Raw genomic sequence first — 17,645 nt, forward strand, 5'->3', positions numbered from 1 at the left:
AGATGCCTCTCATTTTACTATTTCATTTTAATCCTACTACTTCCCCCTCTGAAATATATTTTATTAAAAGAAACTAGGTCTGTCTTCACCTGCTTTTCATTTGTTTTTCATTGTTAAACCTAGGCAGTCTGTTCTGGAGAAGACAGTCTTGATGTCTCACGTTCTGACTCATGTTCACTAAGCTGTGAGAATTAGGCTGCCACTTCTTCTCATGCCAGCAGCTTTTCTCTCTCTGCTGCTGTTCGCTGTCCCACAGCAGAGCTGGCAGGGGGGGATGATGCTCACATGAGCAATGCCAGCCCTGCCATGAACCTTCCTAAGCAGCTGTTGTTGAGGTGCTGCAGTGCACAGGCACACACGGACACACAGACCTTTTCCTCCCCATTCTGCTGTGAGGAGCACCAAGCACCAGCAGGGACTTGGGGCAGGAATTTGGGAGTAGCAGCATCTCCAGCACACCAGCTGGTGCTTGCCAAGTGCCTGTTGGTCCTCCCCAGGGCTCAGCAGGACACCCAGAGCTGCCCAACAGCTGCCAGCTGAGCATCAGCACGTGGCTGAAATTAAAGATGACTTAAAACTCACACTCCTCTGCTGCATTTTCCTCCTCATCTGCAAGTTGCTTCTGATTAGTGAAAGGCTTTCGACGTTTGATCTCCTTCAGCATCTCCTCAGCCACACTCCGTTTCTGGGCAATTTCTTCAGGGCTCAGCTCTTGTTGAATTGCATAGTATTTTGACTTGCTGCTGATTTCTAGGGGGAAAAGGGAGCAGATGGTTGATTCAGTTTGACTACAGAGAAATAAATACTGTGGACTACTTTTACTTTTGTGAATTGTGATGATACTGATGGCAAAACAAAATTTTAATTATCTTCAACCCCATAGTAGATAATTATTATGTTTAATCCAATCTTAATATTAAACCTGTAAATAGTTCACTCTTTCTGTCACATGTGGAGGTCTCATCAGAAGAGGATGGGATTAAGCAGATGTGGGTTGTGTGCATTATTTGGCTTGACATTTCTTACAGGCTGGGATAATAACTTTACTTTGGATTCTGTGGCATGTAGCATGCTGGGGCTTTCATCTAGGATCATAGTTTTTAAGTGCTGCTGTTTATAAAATAATAACAATGCTAAGGAGACTGAAATAACCTAATTTTCCATCTGCAGAAGTTTGAGGCACCCTAAGGAGGTAACATATGGCTTCTGGTCTGATACTGCCTAGGTGGTTTGGAGATAGATACTATTTCAAGATTTTGGTCTCAGTTCAAGAAACATTGTTGTATCCCTGCAGGTGAAATTGAGTTTACCCATTCCCAGTGTAATCATTACAAAGTTTACTCATTCCTCACTCCCTGGCCTTGAACACCAATCTCCTCCTCTTTTATATCCTGTTATGTGTGTGCCTTTGGCTAGCGCTTATCACTAGCTTTGTGGGTAAACAAAGTTGACAAAATAAGCACTATTCTTATGGAAGATTTTTACAAAAAGTAGGTGTGTAATTGGGACACCACTGATTCTTTGGCAGAGTGACTGTATGCCTGCTCTTGCTGGGCCCTGAGCTCATTAGTGAAGCTTTAAAGGCTCATCCTGAGCAGAAACTGATGAAGACCATGGATTTTTTTTTTCCTTATGCTGGCACATGTGTGTGTGCACATGGGTGATGCCTCTGTAGAAGAACAGTTTTGAGCACGGTGGAAATAATTTTCACCTACTTGTTTCCAGCTGTTTGCATTCTATTCACAGCCATGGACATTGTTTCTTCTATAACAGCTTAACGTGATTGCGCTATTTGTGTGCCAAATTAGATGCATATCTGCCTTATGTGGTTCCTGTGCTTCTCCAAACCAATTAATGATACAAAAAGGATGATCCACAGACATCAGCTATGATTGTTAGTGACGTACAGTGAGGATCATGCTGACACTTTTTCTCAAAAATTCTAGAAATAAAATATGATAGATGGCCAGACAGTCAATGGTTTTTCAGCATCAGAGGTGTAAAAAGAGAGTACAAATAAAACTTACTATATGGTCTTAGCCTGGGTCTTTTTTATGGTAGGACATACTAACCATGTTTCCTGAGAGAAAGTAATGGAGCACGCCTCGAGGTAAGGATAAGCAAGGATAACAGTTGATATGTAACCACTCTTCCTTACACAAGCTGCCAGATGGCTTTCAATAACTGGCAAGATAGAACTAATCAGGTCTATTAATCAAATATTTTTAATTGGAAAAGGGCTCAGCTACCAGTCAGCATTTCATTGTGGTGCCATAGAGAGCTTTTGCCTACTGTTGGCTTTGCTGAAGAAAATCTGTTCTGCAGCAGGATGGAGGCTTTCATGTCACAGACGTACAGGGGACAGGGGTGTTTTTGAGTACATTGATTTCATTGCTTTCTGCAGGTACTGAAGAGGCTGCAGTTGGTTTAATTTCATTTTTGTATTTCAGGATAATAATGGTATGCCATAGATATTCCAGATGAAGATGATTATCTCTGACTAGGAAATCTTTTTTGAGTGTAGTTGTGCTTGAGAGGGTGTTCACTGTTGCCATAAATTACATATTGTCCTATCTATCGGAAGATTTTCCTTTGATATATAGGACAGTGAAAATTCTTGATGGTCCATTAAAACATGAAGGTTTCATTAATACATTCTTGACACTGAGATGAACCAGAAATTAATCTATTTACCTTCAATGTTATCTCTAATATCATTGAGCTGCTGCACAAGCTGGGAAGCACGGTTGTTGATCTCTGTGGTTTCCTTCTGTACCAGTCGGCCTTTGCTGGATGCTTCATTTCCCTATGAATAAACCATGAGAGGTAAACATTGGATTTCTTTTCAGATGTGAGGATGAGCAGTATAAACACACATTTTGCTTTCTTCTGGTGAGCACATGGAAGTCCTTTTTATCATATAAAGCAGTATTGAAAGGTGTTCAAAGTAAAGATCTGTCTTGTCAGTGTTTTCAGAATTGCAGAGTGAGAGATTAAATCCTGTCTCATATTTATCCACCATGTGCTGCAATAAAATTTTCATAAATTATATACAGTTGTAAAACTCTATCTGCTGAGTCTCCTAGGCATTCAGGGAGGCTGATTTTGTTGCTGGGTATGGCATTTCCTGAGTAAGCAAATAGAATGAAGAAAAAGGTGTCAAGCTCCCAACTCTTTTTAGACCTGTGTCTCTCTCAAGTGAGGTCCCCTGCTCTGCAACTTTTTAAAGAAAAGAAAAGGCCTGAGGATTGAAAATACTCTGAAGAGCACAGACACGGTTCTGTACTATCTTGTGTTGGGGGCTGCACTCTGCACTGTGTTCCTTACTTAGAATTTGTGGAGGCCCCAGGTGGCATTTGAAGGCAGGGCCAGCACCACTGAAAGGGATGGGAATAATGATGAAACAAATTGTAAGGGTTACAAGACTGATAAAATAAGTGTAAGAGTTAGTAGAAATGTTTCTGGTTCCCATCTTCCAAATATTCAGGATCAAGCTACATGCTGTTTTACTCAAAACTCATCCCATGTAGACTTTGGGAGTTAGAGGTAGTTACAGGGGTTATATTTAGCAGGAAGATTTACCTGCTGTTGGTGCATTTACCCTGCCTTTGTGGTTTAGATCAGAATCTGCAGCACCCCCTGAGATGTAGGGACATGCACATAAAATGCTCTGAATACAAAATGCTGTGTGTTTCTGCAAATCCCACTCAAGGCCCTAGCACCCATTTTCCATCAATGTACCCTGAAATAGCTGAGTTCAATATATTCAGAGTTGCTATTGTGGTCTTCCACTCTCAGACTCAGGGGTCATTATTTCCCTGCCTTACAAGCAACCACAAGTATTGATGTGGAACTAGCATTAGCAGTAACCAGGGAGAAAAGACCAGAGGAAATGCTGAATTTATTTGTTCAGGGACAGTAAAATTGAGGAATGAGGAAAGAAATCCCCAGATAGTACTGCAAATGAAATTATTATGCAAACTCACTAAATATTCATAGAAAACCTAATGCCTTAATCAGTCTGCCCACCAGCTCCAGAGAGGGACACTGAGGCGTGTGAACTCTGAGAGATATTCACAGGTACGGAGCTGTGAGTGTGAGTTGGTTTAATGAAAACTCTCTTGAACATAGACATAGTCTGTATAAATCATATGTGCCCTTTTGCTAAGTGTTGATTAAAAACACACAAACCTAAATTTTCTCTTTCACTTTCCTTTGTGTTGCTTTTTTGCCCCCCACCTGCTCCCATATTTGAGTTTTAGTTTAAGGTATAATTTTAATTTGTCTTGTGAAAGAATTGGTAACGTGAATATAAGGTCTGGCACTTTGCAATAAGCATGAAATATAATCTAGGTCTAGGGCAGCTGTGGCTATCTTTGATAATAACACAGAGTGATGTATTTTACTAGTATATGTATATTGCAGCAACAGAAAGATGTTTAAGATTATCTTTTTAAAATAGAGGATAAGCAATTTTGAACCCTATTTCTTCTCTTAACATATATCATAGCAGTATTCTTCTAGGACACAATGAAAGTGTTGTGGGAGATGAGAGCTGATAACCTTAATTTTATAGCCTGGCAGCTGGATGTGGATGCAACATTTATGATTATAACTCTATTAAAAATATCTTGAGTAACTCTATTAAAAATATCTTGAGTGCTGATCAAGCTTCCATCTCAGTGGGAACATGAAAAATCTTTTAAATTGGCAGTTTTGAAACGTCCAGTCTGAACTAATTTTAAGAGAACATATATGTAAAATAGATATAGTACAAATGCTCCCAAAGTCAATCTGCATCAGTTTAGTGTAGGTTACTTCACTTAATTAGAAATCAAAATGTGAATGAGGAAGGCAATGTGTCTATCCCAGATCAAACACGTTGTGTAGGGGGAAGGTGGGAACTTGGATCCTGAGGGGAAGATTTTTGTGACTGGTGACAAACCTCCAACCACACTCAACACACTTTTTACCTCCTTCCTTTTCTGTCAAGAAGACTTGATAATTCATTTATGCTTTTAATTAATATTTAAAATAGAGAGTTATGAAATAGAAATAGAAATAGAAATAGAAATAGAAATAGAAATAGAAATAGAAATAGAAATAGAAATAGAAGGTTCTTCCAGCTGTCAGGGCACACGCACTCTTGTTTGGTGAATCTAAAGTGTCAGAGTAGATGTTAAGAAATGCTTTTTTATGAAGAGGGGTCAAACACTGGAACACGTTTTCTGGAGAGATGGTTGATGCCCCATGTCTGTCAGGATTTAAGAGGCATTTGAACAATGCCCTTAATAAGATGCTTTAACTTTTGGTGGGTCCTGTATTGCTCAGATAGTTGGACCAGATGATCATTTTAGGTTCTTTCCAACTGGGACTATTCTGTACTCGCCTCTTATGCCAACAGGTGAGTAAGACAAAGTGCAAACCCTCAGAGCTTTGGCAGAGGGCTGTAAACAAACCTGTTCATCAAGTGTTTCTGCTTCTCTGACGAGATCATTCATCTCATCTGCAGCATCATCAACCTGGATGGTCCAAAGCATGGCATGATTCTTCTTTTTGGACATTGCCTCCTGTGTGTGGGGAAAAAAGTCAGTGCATCTGAAAACAAACTCCTTCTCTAGTGAGGGCAGGGATTGAAATTTACAGGAATGAAATGGAAATTCAAAGATTCAAACTACATGAAAAAACCAAAATATCATCAATATTTTTACCTGGAGATGAGTGGTAGTGAGGTTCAGGTCATTCAAACGCCTTTGAGCTGCAACACCAGTAGAAATGCTCAGTAAAGTGGATTTGCTTTCATCAATAGTCAGAACTGACAACCGGATGTCATCTGTCAAATCCCAAATGCATTTATCGCAGCCTGATAAGAAAATAAGACAGCATAATTTTTCTTTAGTATTTGTGTCAGCTACAGCAAGTGTGTTAAATTCATACAATAGTCCTCTTGACCCATGGTGTTCACTCTTTTTGTCACTGATGCTTGCTGGTGGATACCTGTTTTTCTTTCACTTTCATCCTCCCACTTCCAAGGTTACTTCCACAGTACAGTTATGACATTTCTAGCTGAACAGCACCAGATGGGACTGCTCAAAGAGGCTGACACAGGGATTCTGTAACCAATTGGGAGCGAGGGAGAGGTATTTCCTGGCTATTCCCTAGGCGCTACATGTTTGTGGCCTGAAGGACAACAGATGAAGGTCAAAAAAAACCAACTGCATTTTGACAGAACCTCAAACTTGATATTTAAAATTTAGTGGTATGAAAGAAATAAGAATGTCAGCACGTGGGCTCTTGGCCACCTACTTGGTTACAAGGACAACTTCTAAAAACGTGGCTATAATGTGCTTGGAAAGTGCTTTCGCAGAACTACATCCTTGTTCCTGCTGAATGATTGCTGTTCCACCTTGTTTATAGTGACACTGGTGCCAACACTGAATGCAAGAGACTTAGGTGAATGTGAAACACAGGTTCCTACAGACACTTTTGCTTGATATTTTAGCAGGTCCCAAATGTTTTCCTTGTTGCTTTTCAGGCACATGACCCCTCTTCTTGGGAGTTGGTTCAGGCACCTATATGTGCTACATACTCTGCATTATATATAGGTATAAACACATTGACATTTAAAAAATACCTGTAGCTGCCAAGAGCTACAACACAGTACTCCTGGAAACTCCCCAGGGTTCCTATCATTAGGGTATGGGAGATAGTGGACAAGGAACTGGCTGATGGATATATGCCAAGTTGTCAACAGCAGCAATCTATATTAGATGTTGTACTGGCTTTGAATGGGCTAATTTTCTACACAATGTTAATTTTAGTGGCTAGTATGGGGCCATGTTTTGGATTTGTGCTGAACACAGGGTTGATAATGTAGAGATGTTTTTGTTGTTGCTGAGCAGGGTTTACACAGAGCCAAGAACCTTTCTGCTTTTTGTACTGCCATGCTAGTGATGAGACTAGGGATGTGCTGGAAACTGGGAGGAGACACAGCCAGGACAGGTGACCCCAGCTGACCAAAGGGACATTACAGACTATGTGACATCATGCTCAGTAAATACAGTGGGGAGAAGAAGGAGGAAGTTGGGAGGAACATTTGGAGTGATGGCATTTGTAAACGCCAAGTAAATATTATGGGTGGTGGGGTCCTGCTCTTCTGGAAATGGCTGAATTCTTGCCTGCCTATGGGAAGCAGTAAAAGAATTAATTGTTTTGCTTTGTTTGCAGAAGTGTGTGTGGCTCGTGTGTGCACATTTTTTCTGTTTTTTACCTTTTTTAGTCTCTCTCTGTTCCTGCTAGAGTGAGTGCTGTGTTGTTGATGGAGTAAAACCACAACTAGAAAACCATAAATTATATGTAAGATGTCACAGGCAAAGTTGTGAGGACAGTTTTTAGGGCCAGAATATTATTTTTCAGGCAGTGTGTCTGGAGGTCTATGGAAGTGGCTTTGTTGACACTTCCCTACTGCTCTGCAGTTAGGACCTGAATGCACAGTCTGCGTCACAGTTGGAAATATGCCTGTACTCAGACAAGTGTGTGAGAACATGCTGAAGTACTCAATCAGCAGGACACTGTGTATATTCACACACTTAAGTGCCCTGTGGGACCACTGTCAAAATCCTGAGCCCACTGCAGTACCAAGCTCTTAAGTTATTCTTTGTAAGGTTCTAAATATAAGAGCAATATTAATTATTGGTGTTTTCATGATAATGTTCTTACTGATGGTCGGGCAGTCTGTGTCAGTAGAAGCTTCTGTGTCAGGACTGTCTGCGAGGCATTCTCCAGTCTGGCTGTCACACATTCTGCCTCCACAGTTACATGCTGGGGAAAAAGAAAGGACTTTTGAAAGAAGAATCTTCAAAATGTGCACCTCCCCCTCCCAAGACTAGTGAAATTCTTATACTTAAGATTGTGTGTGGATATTCAAACCAATATGAAGAACTTATTGGACTGATTTTCCTTTCAGCACTTGGAAAAGGTGTTTCTTGCACTGATGAAATTTGAACAAATGAAATACGAAGTAGAAACACCTCTGTTTCCAGGGAAGAGTGAGAACACCTCTGCTGAAATGACTTGTTCAAAGCTTGGCCATGAGTCAGTGAGGCCAGAGCTGCCCAGAAGGGCCATTGTACATCAATGTCTAGAGAGGGTAACACTCGGGAGATGTATTAAGAAAAGCGGGGAAACGAAAGTTAATTATTAGTTACAAATCTCTCCACAGCCCTGTGGAATTTATCAGCACTCTGTCAGGCTGTCACTAAAAAGGCTTTGCAGCTATCAGGGATTGATAGCGGACTCCAGTTACACTGTCAGCTTGAACATATCAAAAAGTAAATATCTCCTACCACTTGCAGTGAAGAATAAATGACGTTTTTTGTTTTTTCAAACTTGAGAAAGCAACATTTTTTCTGCCAGCACGAGTGGCTTTTTAAAAAGCCCAATTTTTAATCTAACATCTCTAGACCTCTTTCAAGGTTTAATTGGCCTTTTCAAATATATTATTTTAAAGATTAAAATATTCTTGGAACACTTTAATATGATAACAAAAACTCAAGCAGAACATAAGAACAGCAGCAATCTACTTGGAATTTATTTTGGTCTTGCAATTCATGGTTTCAGCAGAACCTCATATAACGAAATATTTAACTGCTTTTTTATTGCAGCCCATTAATTTTTATCTATGAATTGCCCTTGTATTTACATTTCCCATTGCACATTCAAGGATTTGTCAAATGAAAATACATAAAACAACTTCAAAGACAACATCCTGCACTAACGTCAGAAAACTTCTGTGTGAGTGGACCAGTGTTAGTAAAACTAAGCAGTTTTTGTACTAATGTAAGGACAGAAATTGGTTATGAATTCTCTGATGCAGTCATCATTTTGACCTTATTACAATCTGTGCCTCCCAGCTTTTGGATCTATGATTACTTTTATTTCTTTTTTTTAAGAAGTGAAAGTCAGTTGAAAGTAGATATTTCTCTTTACCTATATCATGGGGACTGGGCTATTGCCAGGTAGCAATATTTAACTTTAAAGGTTAAAATTTCGATGAGATTGGTGCTCAAAAAATAAAATTGTGTCTTATTTAAATGAGTCTGTGAGTCTGCTACTCAAAATCTTATAACAAATTAATGTCAAAGGTGGTCCGGATAATTTTTCAACTACCACATTTTTAGTAGGGAATTAAGACTTTCAGTGATACTGTAGTTTGCTGGTGGGGAAAGCTTCTAAACTTACCTTTATTTCTGCAGGCCATTTGTGAGAGTTTTGAACTATGGCTAAAGGATATGTGGTTAAAAAAAAATTAAAAGCACCTTAAAACTACCATTCACAACTACCCAGGTTTTATCTTCCTCTCAAAAGGAAAAAAAAAAAGATTTTAGATTGATAGAGCTGTTTGTTCATTTATTTGTCTTGCCTTTTTTTGTTTTATATACCCTTTGAGATGCTCTATGGAAACCATGTATACAGACTGGCTGGATTCTTAAAATAATTTTGTTTCTTTATTTTTTGTTTAAAGAAGATATTTGACTTATTTCAGAATCAATTCTAAACAATAGTTCCTAACTGTCCCACAAAGCCAAACACAGGATAAGCTTTCCCTGGGAACTACACAAATAGTTGAATATCCTGGATGTATTGATGCACTGCAATCTGCACAGTACTGTCAAGTACAGCACATTGTGGCGCTCAGCAGAAATTAAGATGAAAGAAGAAGTGTGTAATTCTCTGAACTACAATACTGCATAATCAGGATTTGCTAGAGTGAACTTCAAGATTAAATTCACTTCTGCAAAGAGAAAATCTGTACCTCTCACAATGTATTCAAGCGCCCAAGCACTTTTTATTTTTAGCAAAGATGAAACACTGCAAGGAAATCTGCTAACCAAGAGAATTACCACACTGATTTGAAGACTGTGTGAACAGCCTACAGGCCTGTGTAGAGAACTCCTGTGTACCTCCTTTAGGGTGCAAATAAAAAAACCCAACTGTACTGAGGCAATGAGAGTTTGATTTGAGTTTCGAAACTGTACTTTCAGAGACACCTTCCAAAATCACTTATTGCATAACCTGCTCACACTCTTGGAATGCCCTGTAACTCAGACTTCTGGCAAAGTTACTCTTAGGTGCTTGAAGCTTTTGGACATGGGCAGGGCACAGTTGCTGTGGTTTGCAGAGTTGAAGGGCTGGGTGTGTTCCTCCTGCCTCATGGAATTCATGACCCACAGATTGGATCCTATCATTCCTTCCTGGACTGCTGCAGTGAAGTCATCTCAGGTGAAGTGAATTAGGCAGTGAATTTTATAAATAAGATTTTTTTTTTTGCCACCTCAAAATCACAGACATGCTGTATTTCATTAATTTCTTGGCTACCTAAATCCAGGCAGGAAGTGAGTTTTGGGGCATGCTGTTCCTCACAGCTGATGTCCTTTTAGCTGGTTGGGATACATGGCTTTGCCTTTTGGGATCACTGTGCATGAGCACCATCTCTTCCTGTTCACCATAAATGGAATTCAACTGTGTGACTTTGTGATGTGAGTTACATCCTGGAGATGGACACTCCAATTCCAGCTGTCACTGGAATATAAAACCAGATAGGATCATCATGGCCTCATATATGGTCCCCTTTAAGTGAAGATAGCAGCACAAAACACAGCATGGGACACATCCTGTGTGTCCCAAAACACTCTATAATAAGGAAGTAAAAAACAAAGTCCAAATACACAGTGAGTTGCAAGAAGGATCAAGACATTGCTAAGTTCCTGAGGCCTGTAGCTCTGTACCTGGAGGCCCTGGAGTATTTCTGAGGCCCAAGCTGAGTGTGTGCTTCAACTGTCTTACCTTTGAGTCAGGCTGAGGAAGGAATACTTTGTCTCCCTCCTTTGTGTTCTGGTCCTTGAGGGAGCTCTGCACAAGAGTTTGGGAGGGAGCCCCAAGGTCCTTGCTCTGAGCACCTGCATTTTGCCTTTAGCAGTGGCTGTTCCTAAGTGCTTTGAAAGAGGATGTAAACTTCACTTCCAGAGCCAAAGCAAGGATAAAAGGTATGAGGTCAAAGCCCTGTTTGGATTGAACTCCATGTAAATTAGCATAATATTAGAGGAGACGAAATTTTGTGACCCCTCTGGGCAGGTATGTTTTGCTGAGGTGTTCTGACCAGACCCTGAAAGTACCTCTTGTGTGAAAATACAGCATCCAGCAAGATTACACAGACTTGTAGGAAATGCAGACTATATCACCAATGTGGAAAATAGCAGAAAGTAAGTGGGTATTGGGTCAGGACAGGAAGGATGATCCTGTTCTCATAAAAATACTTTCAAGTCTTTAAACACCATCAGCCTGAGTGGACAAACACAAAGGTGAGGACTTTGCCCAAAGAACTCTTAGAGAGTCTTATTTAAAACAAGATTCAGGATAACACAACAGTGCCTCCAGTAAACCTAACCAGGCACTAGAGATGTTGGAGTCTGGGGTCTGAGACTTGGTCATGGGAGATGGAAAGAGGTATTTCTCTGGTGCCTGGGACGATTCAACTGAACAGGCATCCGAATTATCCCATCACCTGCCTCCCAGAGCCCCAGGTATCTGACAACTGGTTCAGGCAACCCTGATTTCTGGGAGATCACCCACAGACCGTGCTGTGCTGCTCAGCTCTGCTGTACCAGGCTGCAGACAATACCTGTGCAGTTTTTGGCCAATCTGGCGTCCCCGTAGTAGCCCGGAGCGCATCGTTCGCAGTTGAACCCGCTGGTGTGGTGCAGGCAGTTGCGGCACTGGCCGGTCACTTCGTCACAGTCTTCAAAAATCAGATTTGGGTCTGAGTTGCCATTGCAGTCACATTTTTTACAAGTGCTTCCAATTAGCAAAGGGTTCCCATAGTAACCAGGGGCGCACCTGAAAGGAAGAGCAGCACTGGCAATGACGATCAATGACATTCCTATCTGTGACACCTTTTTGTCTCTGACCTTATTTGTGTTACCAGGAACTGATCATTGTCTGCAGCTGCTAATGGACAGAGACCTAATTAGGAGCTTTTCTCCTACAGAGGCTATTTTGTGCTCTAATCTCAATCTGTACTGTTATATATTTTCCCCTTCTGGAACACCCCCGGTATCTCAACCGTACCAGTCTGCATTAATTTATTTTTTCTGCATATCTTTAGCAGTGAAATGAATTTCTCCCCATTGTTTTAAAATCTGTGACAGAATTGCTTTGGCAGCAAGGCAGCTCTACAGTGTTTGTTTTGGTCTCTTTCATCTCTGTATCTCAGCAACTATATTGTCTTTTATAGGAAACTGGGGTAAGAGGCTGCATTTCAGGATGCTGAAATTCAGACCTTATTTCTATTATAAATGTACATAAAAAGTACTGACCAGGAAAGGTTTACAGAAATACTTCTATGGTGAGGTATTGGAGTGGCCTCTGGTTTTTGCAAAACAGAATAGGCCTTGAACCAGACTCTGTTTTTCAGATCTGTTTGATGTTATCCTGTTGGATGAGGGTAAAAGGCTGAGAGCAGTCACCAGGGAGAATTCCTCTCTTGGTCTGCAGAGGAAGAGAGGGAGGTGGGTACCAGGCACCTCAGTGAAGGCCTGAAATAGGTCCAAATTTCTTATCATGTCTTGTTATGTTTGGGAATCATTTCAGTTGAGAATCTTAAAATGGGAGACATGTCAATATTATGGTGGTTTTTCAGAGTATAGTCACACCAGTGATGTAACACTCCTGGATGATCAGTGGCCCTAAGTAAGGAGGTAGCACCAGATTTGGTTATTTGGAAAGGAAGTGCCTCAGTTAAAGATGTTCCTGTACGTCAGGGAATGTGCTTAATCCTACAAGCAAGGGGAGCTTTTGCAAAACAACATTGACACAAAGGGAACTAGTAGTGGGGTGGGCATGGAGTGCTAATGTCCATGATGCAGAAGCCTGGAGCTTAGAGGTCAGGGACTCATACCCCAAAACTGGAAATGCAGAATTCCTGCCAGGAGGGGAATAACTAGCTAGTGTAAAAATTGCTGGCCGAAGGAATCAGAGGATTGAATAGTTGCTCCAATGATTTAGGTAAGGAGTATTTATTGTAGTTCATTCAGTTTTATCACCATGTTGTCCTTGTCTCCCATCCAAAGTCCTGTTTAAGATGCTGTTTTTTCTGTCTGCTGTTGGTAAGCAGGGAGGGTGAGCACTTCAGGCAGTTCAGATTAGTTTTCTCAGATTAGGCTGGGTACCTAAATCGAGGTCAGTTGTCTTCTAAAATCTGAACACAGTCAGAATCAGGTTCTGCCATGTCTGAACCCTGAAAATGTGGGAGATCTGGTAAAAGCTTTGAGTTTTGATTTCTTTTTTTTTTTGTTGTTTTGTTTTGTTTGTTTGTTTGTTTGGTTTGGTTTGGTTTTTTTTGATAAAGAGAGTAATTTCCTCAACACTGCTTTGTTCATGTTCCAGTCCTGAATCCTCACAGTAGAAACACATAAAATTTTAAACATCTTAATATAAACCACTTGGCTGCCTCAAACACTGCTTTTGTCAATGACAAAGGCTCTTTCTGTCTCTTTGCAACACTGCCAGAATCTTTGGTACAAATTTTATCATTTGGGTGACCCAGATGTGAAGAATTAAAGTGTGGCCGGGAGTTCTGTGCACCCCATGAAGAACTGTGAATACAACATTGAGTGCAGAGTGTCATTTATGATTATGATTTGGTTGACTCATTCCCCATTCCCGTGGGAGTTAGAGTAGGCAGTGTTGGGGTGGAACTACTAGTCAGTCATGCCAGAAGTCTTGCTACGATTGTCTAAAATTTCAGTGTTTTTCTGTAGTCAGGTGTTTTCCAAATGATCATCTGTGGCCACCAGGTTCACAGAGGGCACTAAGCAGGGCTGGGGTCAGACCAGCCTTTTGCTCACTGATGCCCAAATCTATCAACAACAGGGTGCTATCCCCACCAGGCCTGCTGTGTCTGCCCTCTCATCAGGACAAGGCCATTTCCCCCCTTCTTTTCTGAAATAAACTGTTCAGTTCACTTGCCAGGAATGTAGAGCACATTTCCTCACATCCCCACAGATACATTTTACTGTAAATGTGGTCATAAAAAGTGCTGCTTTTTATGACCACCTGAGGCACCAGAACAGGGTGCCCAGAGAAGCTGTGGATGTCCCATCCCTGGCAGTGTTCAAGGCCAGGCTGGATGGGGGTCTGAGCAACCTGATCTAGTGGAAGGTGTCACCAGCCATGGCAGGGGGTTGGAACCAGATGACCTTTAAGGTCCCTCTCAACCTGAACTCTTTTATGACTCACTTTTATTAGCCATAACTTCTCATCTGGAGCAGCTTTTTAAAGCTTTCAGAGCTGAAAATAAATGTGCTACCTTCACTCTTCCCTTTGCCACTCAGTACATCTCATAGTACTGAGGCATTTAACCTCTTTTGCATTGTGGGTAGGATGTGAGAAGAGCAGAGGCCACTGACTGGAAATGTTCTGCTCCATCTCTGCACTTTATGGCCTGAAAAAGTTAAGAGGCCTGGAGTAAATGTCCTTTCCTAGACTGTATCAATAAATGAATATTTTTTGCTAAAAAAGAATATTTCCTCTCCCATAATAAAACTGCAAAATTGTCTTTGTTTCATTCTGCAGCCATAGCTGCAGAATGAAAAAATTAGTTTCCTCTTCTCTGGCAATGCCAAAAGAACCTTTTTCATATATTTGCTTTGGATGGTGAATTGTAATTTGTTCAGTTGTTCTTTTTAACATTTGTGCATTAACAAAACCTGCATGGCATCAGTTATCACCCTGATGCCTTACTGCTGAAGTCCAGGAGAAAAATGATTAATTCCTAAATTTCAATTTGGGAAGCCGGTTTACTCAGTTCCTAGCTAGGGTGCCTGTGAATTCACACCACCTTTTTCTTGCAGTGCCCAGCAGCAGTGTGTGCCAAGCAGGGACTTGCTTTTGGGGAAATGGGCAGGGGCAAGTAGTACATGATCCAGCTTTGAAACACTTTTGGACATTTCTGATACAAATGGGAGTAGGACCAGAAGGCAAGTCCTGTCTGTCACTGCTTGCACCTTACCCCAGCAATTAGCCATGCTCTTAACATAGTGACCAGGACAGGCTGATTTCTTTCTGTAGCTTTTTCTACACAGCTTTGCCTTCCTTGAGACAGATGCCCTGTGTCAGGCTGGGGAGTGGCCATTAGAAAACAAAGCTGATGTTATTTTCTGCTGTTTCTGTGTTAATGCTACTCATTTCATAGGATTTGTATTGCTTGTAGTCTGGGTTGACATTTTAATAACCATTAAGGAACCTCAATGACCTTTTAATTGTCTGCATTATCCTTTGTGTATAAACCTGACATTTTGAAGGAACAAAAGAATACAGCTGTAGGCCTGTAAACAAGGGTGGGCTTTTTATTTTTGTGCCATCTGCTTTCACTGTTGCTGTCATGATGTTAGTGATGTGGAGGTAATTGACTGATGTTTTTGCATCATCTATAAAGATGGTATTCATTGTTCATCTTATCTTTTTAATTTTGATTTGTCCTTGCATCTTAAGCATCCCTTTTCTCCCTTCTCTGACAGTTACATTAAGTATCATTTGAATTCCAGGCTTGCCCATTATTGACAGTTGAATAAAGACTTAAATACTTCAGAGGCTTTAAGGGAAAACAAAATGAGATGTTCAGGAAGCCATTGTCTGAGCCATCCTATATCCCTCAGTCTTTGTTTTAATTTATTGGCTGCTCAAGGACAATTTCTGAATTATAATCAGGCCCCTGACATTAATTGAAACATCATCCATATATGTTCATAACAAGTAAGATAGCCTCTTACAGCACATGAAGTTATATTTCTGTTGCATACTTCAATTTATTTGTGTCCTTTTCTAATTTAAGGAATTTTACTGGAAATTGTTTAAGGACATAAAGGAAAGTTGAAAAGCAACACTGGTCTATAATTGTTTGCTTGACTTTATTGAATTATGCCTGTGAAGTGCATTTAAAATGTAACAGAAAAGAGCTACATCTGCTTTGAGAATTTGACTTGATAGTGGATTTTCTCCTTTGCTTTTTTAAAAGTTAGTTGACAGAAACCTGCTACATGTTTTAGGGGATGAATTGCAAGAGGCATCGATGTGGTGGATATTTTTCCCTTCAGCTGCTGTTTCTGATTTGTATTTTGTACTTTTAAATTGCCTTCCTTTTAGGAAGATCACCACATGAAGGTACACAAGGTGCAAGAACTAGATCAAAATACCTCATATGTAAATGTCTGTCTTATGCTGATACTTCTACAGCAAATTTTAGTGCTTTTTAGTAGGAAATGAACAAGATCATTTAACAGACACAATTCTATCTGATGAAAACAAGTGCATAAGATTCGTCCCCAGTATGGCAAGATTCTCTGAAAAAATTCTGGACTTCTGTATTGCTGACCAGCAAATCATCCTGTGAGTTCCTTACCTTTCACAGTTGGGTCCTGCATAGCTTTCCTTGCAGACACAACGCACACTTCCACTTTTTCTGTAACAGGAGACTGCAAAGCTGGAATTTCATTAGGATGAATAGTTAGAATACCAGGAAATGACACACACTTGGGAATGTTTCTTTGTTACAGTATGGACATTTGTTAATGTGAACTCTGGCTCTTGGTTGTTCATTGCTGAATGAGTGTTAAGCCCTTTATATAATTTATATTACACCCCTTGTTTAGGCTTTAAATTAGTTTAGGAAGCATGAATTAGTGTACAGAACTATGGAGCTATATAAATACAGATGTATAGGTATGAAAGTTGTTGTCTTGCAGTGCAGATCAGACACATCTGCAGGTTTTGATACACACACTTTAGACAAGGGACTTACGATAAATGTGTGTCATGTGAATCTAATTGTTTCCTGTCTGTTATCCCAACAGGTAAAATATTGTTTGTGGAAGACACTGCAGTGAGCCCTTCAAGAACTGAGATTTTGGAACGGTGCAGAAGTTTCCTATGCAAATCCTACAGTTTTTGTCGAATTAAAATCTGCAAGTTCTTAGTGATGAAGACTGACCTCAGTAATGGTGTCCTCATTCAGAGTAACTGAGTTTACAGTAACCAGAGCTGCTCTACCATCTTCTCAAGTAAGCTGGAAAGAGTCTGTGGCCTCTTCTGAGAGCAACATACCAAATAGTGATGCTGACTGCAGTAATGGCTTGGCCTGTAATTTCTACTGCCGTGATTCTAAATCCTGGATTCCTTTGTTTTCTTCAGTTTTTGGGATTTAACAAGAATTTAAATAGATATGAGACCCAAGAAACAGCAGTAGCCAGATTTGAAAAGTGCAAATTTTATGTGTATTTCAAACACGATGATGGACATGGCTTAAATACATTTACAGAAAAAAAGAGATACAGTCCTAAGATGTTTTTAGTTAGTTTGCAATATGTGTGAATAGATTTCTGCCAGCACTAGAAGGCAACCAGAGCAGTGAGTGGCAGCAGTTTCCAGCTGCAGGCCCATGGTTGCTAAAACACAATTCCTCAGTCACATGGTGCTGGGCAGCTGTGGCTGGGTTGCATCCATTTCACACAGGACAAAAGACTCAGAGCAATGGGAAAGTGCACGATCCACACACTGCTTGTTCCAGGAACAAACAGCATTGAAAGCTGATG

The 17,645-nt window shown here is 40.4% G+C and overlaps 1 protein-coding gene and 1 long non-coding RNA gene across 3 annotated transcripts in view; one reads left to right on the forward strand and one right to left on the reverse strand.

Moving 5' to 3' along the window:
* LAMA4 (laminin subunit alpha 4) overlaps positions 1 to 17,645 on the reverse strand; it is a 100,503-nt gene that overhangs the window by 47,914 nt on the left and 34,944 nt on the right. For both annotated transcript variants that reach the window (XR_010358606.1, XM_064412963.1), the window contains exons 4-10: positions 16,457 to 16,537; positions 11,681 to 11,895; positions 7,720 to 7,821; positions 5,712 to 5,863; positions 5,460 to 5,570; positions 2,695 to 2,806; positions 583 to 750 (exon numbers count right to left, since the gene is read on the reverse strand). Coding sequence is in view for 1 of the 2 variants with exons in the window: in XM_064412963.1 (XP_064269033.1) it covers positions 583 to 750; positions 2,695 to 2,806; positions 5,460 to 5,570; positions 5,712 to 5,863; positions 7,720 to 7,821; positions 11,681 to 11,895; positions 16,457 to 16,537 (941 nt within the window). In the remaining variant the exon portion in view is untranslated. The remainder of the gene's footprint in view (positions 1 to 582; positions 751 to 2,694; positions 2,807 to 5,459; positions 5,571 to 5,711; positions 5,864 to 7,719; positions 7,822 to 11,680; positions 11,896 to 16,456; positions 16,538 to 17,645) is intronic.
* Positions 10,570 to 17,037, forward strand: LOC135296525 (uncharacterized). Its single transcript, XR_010358610.1, has 2 exons — positions 10,570 to 11,045; positions 16,908 to 17,037. It is a non-coding gene; the product is annotated as an uncharacterized LOC135296525 (long non-coding RNA).

This window comes from Passer domesticus, chromosome 3 (assembly GCF_036417665.1).
Source record: "Passer domesticus isolate bPasDom1 chromosome 3, bPasDom1.hap1, whole genome shotgun sequence".
Taxonomy (NCBI): domain Eukaryota; kingdom Metazoa; phylum Chordata; class Aves; order Passeriformes; family Passeridae; genus Passer; species Passer domesticus.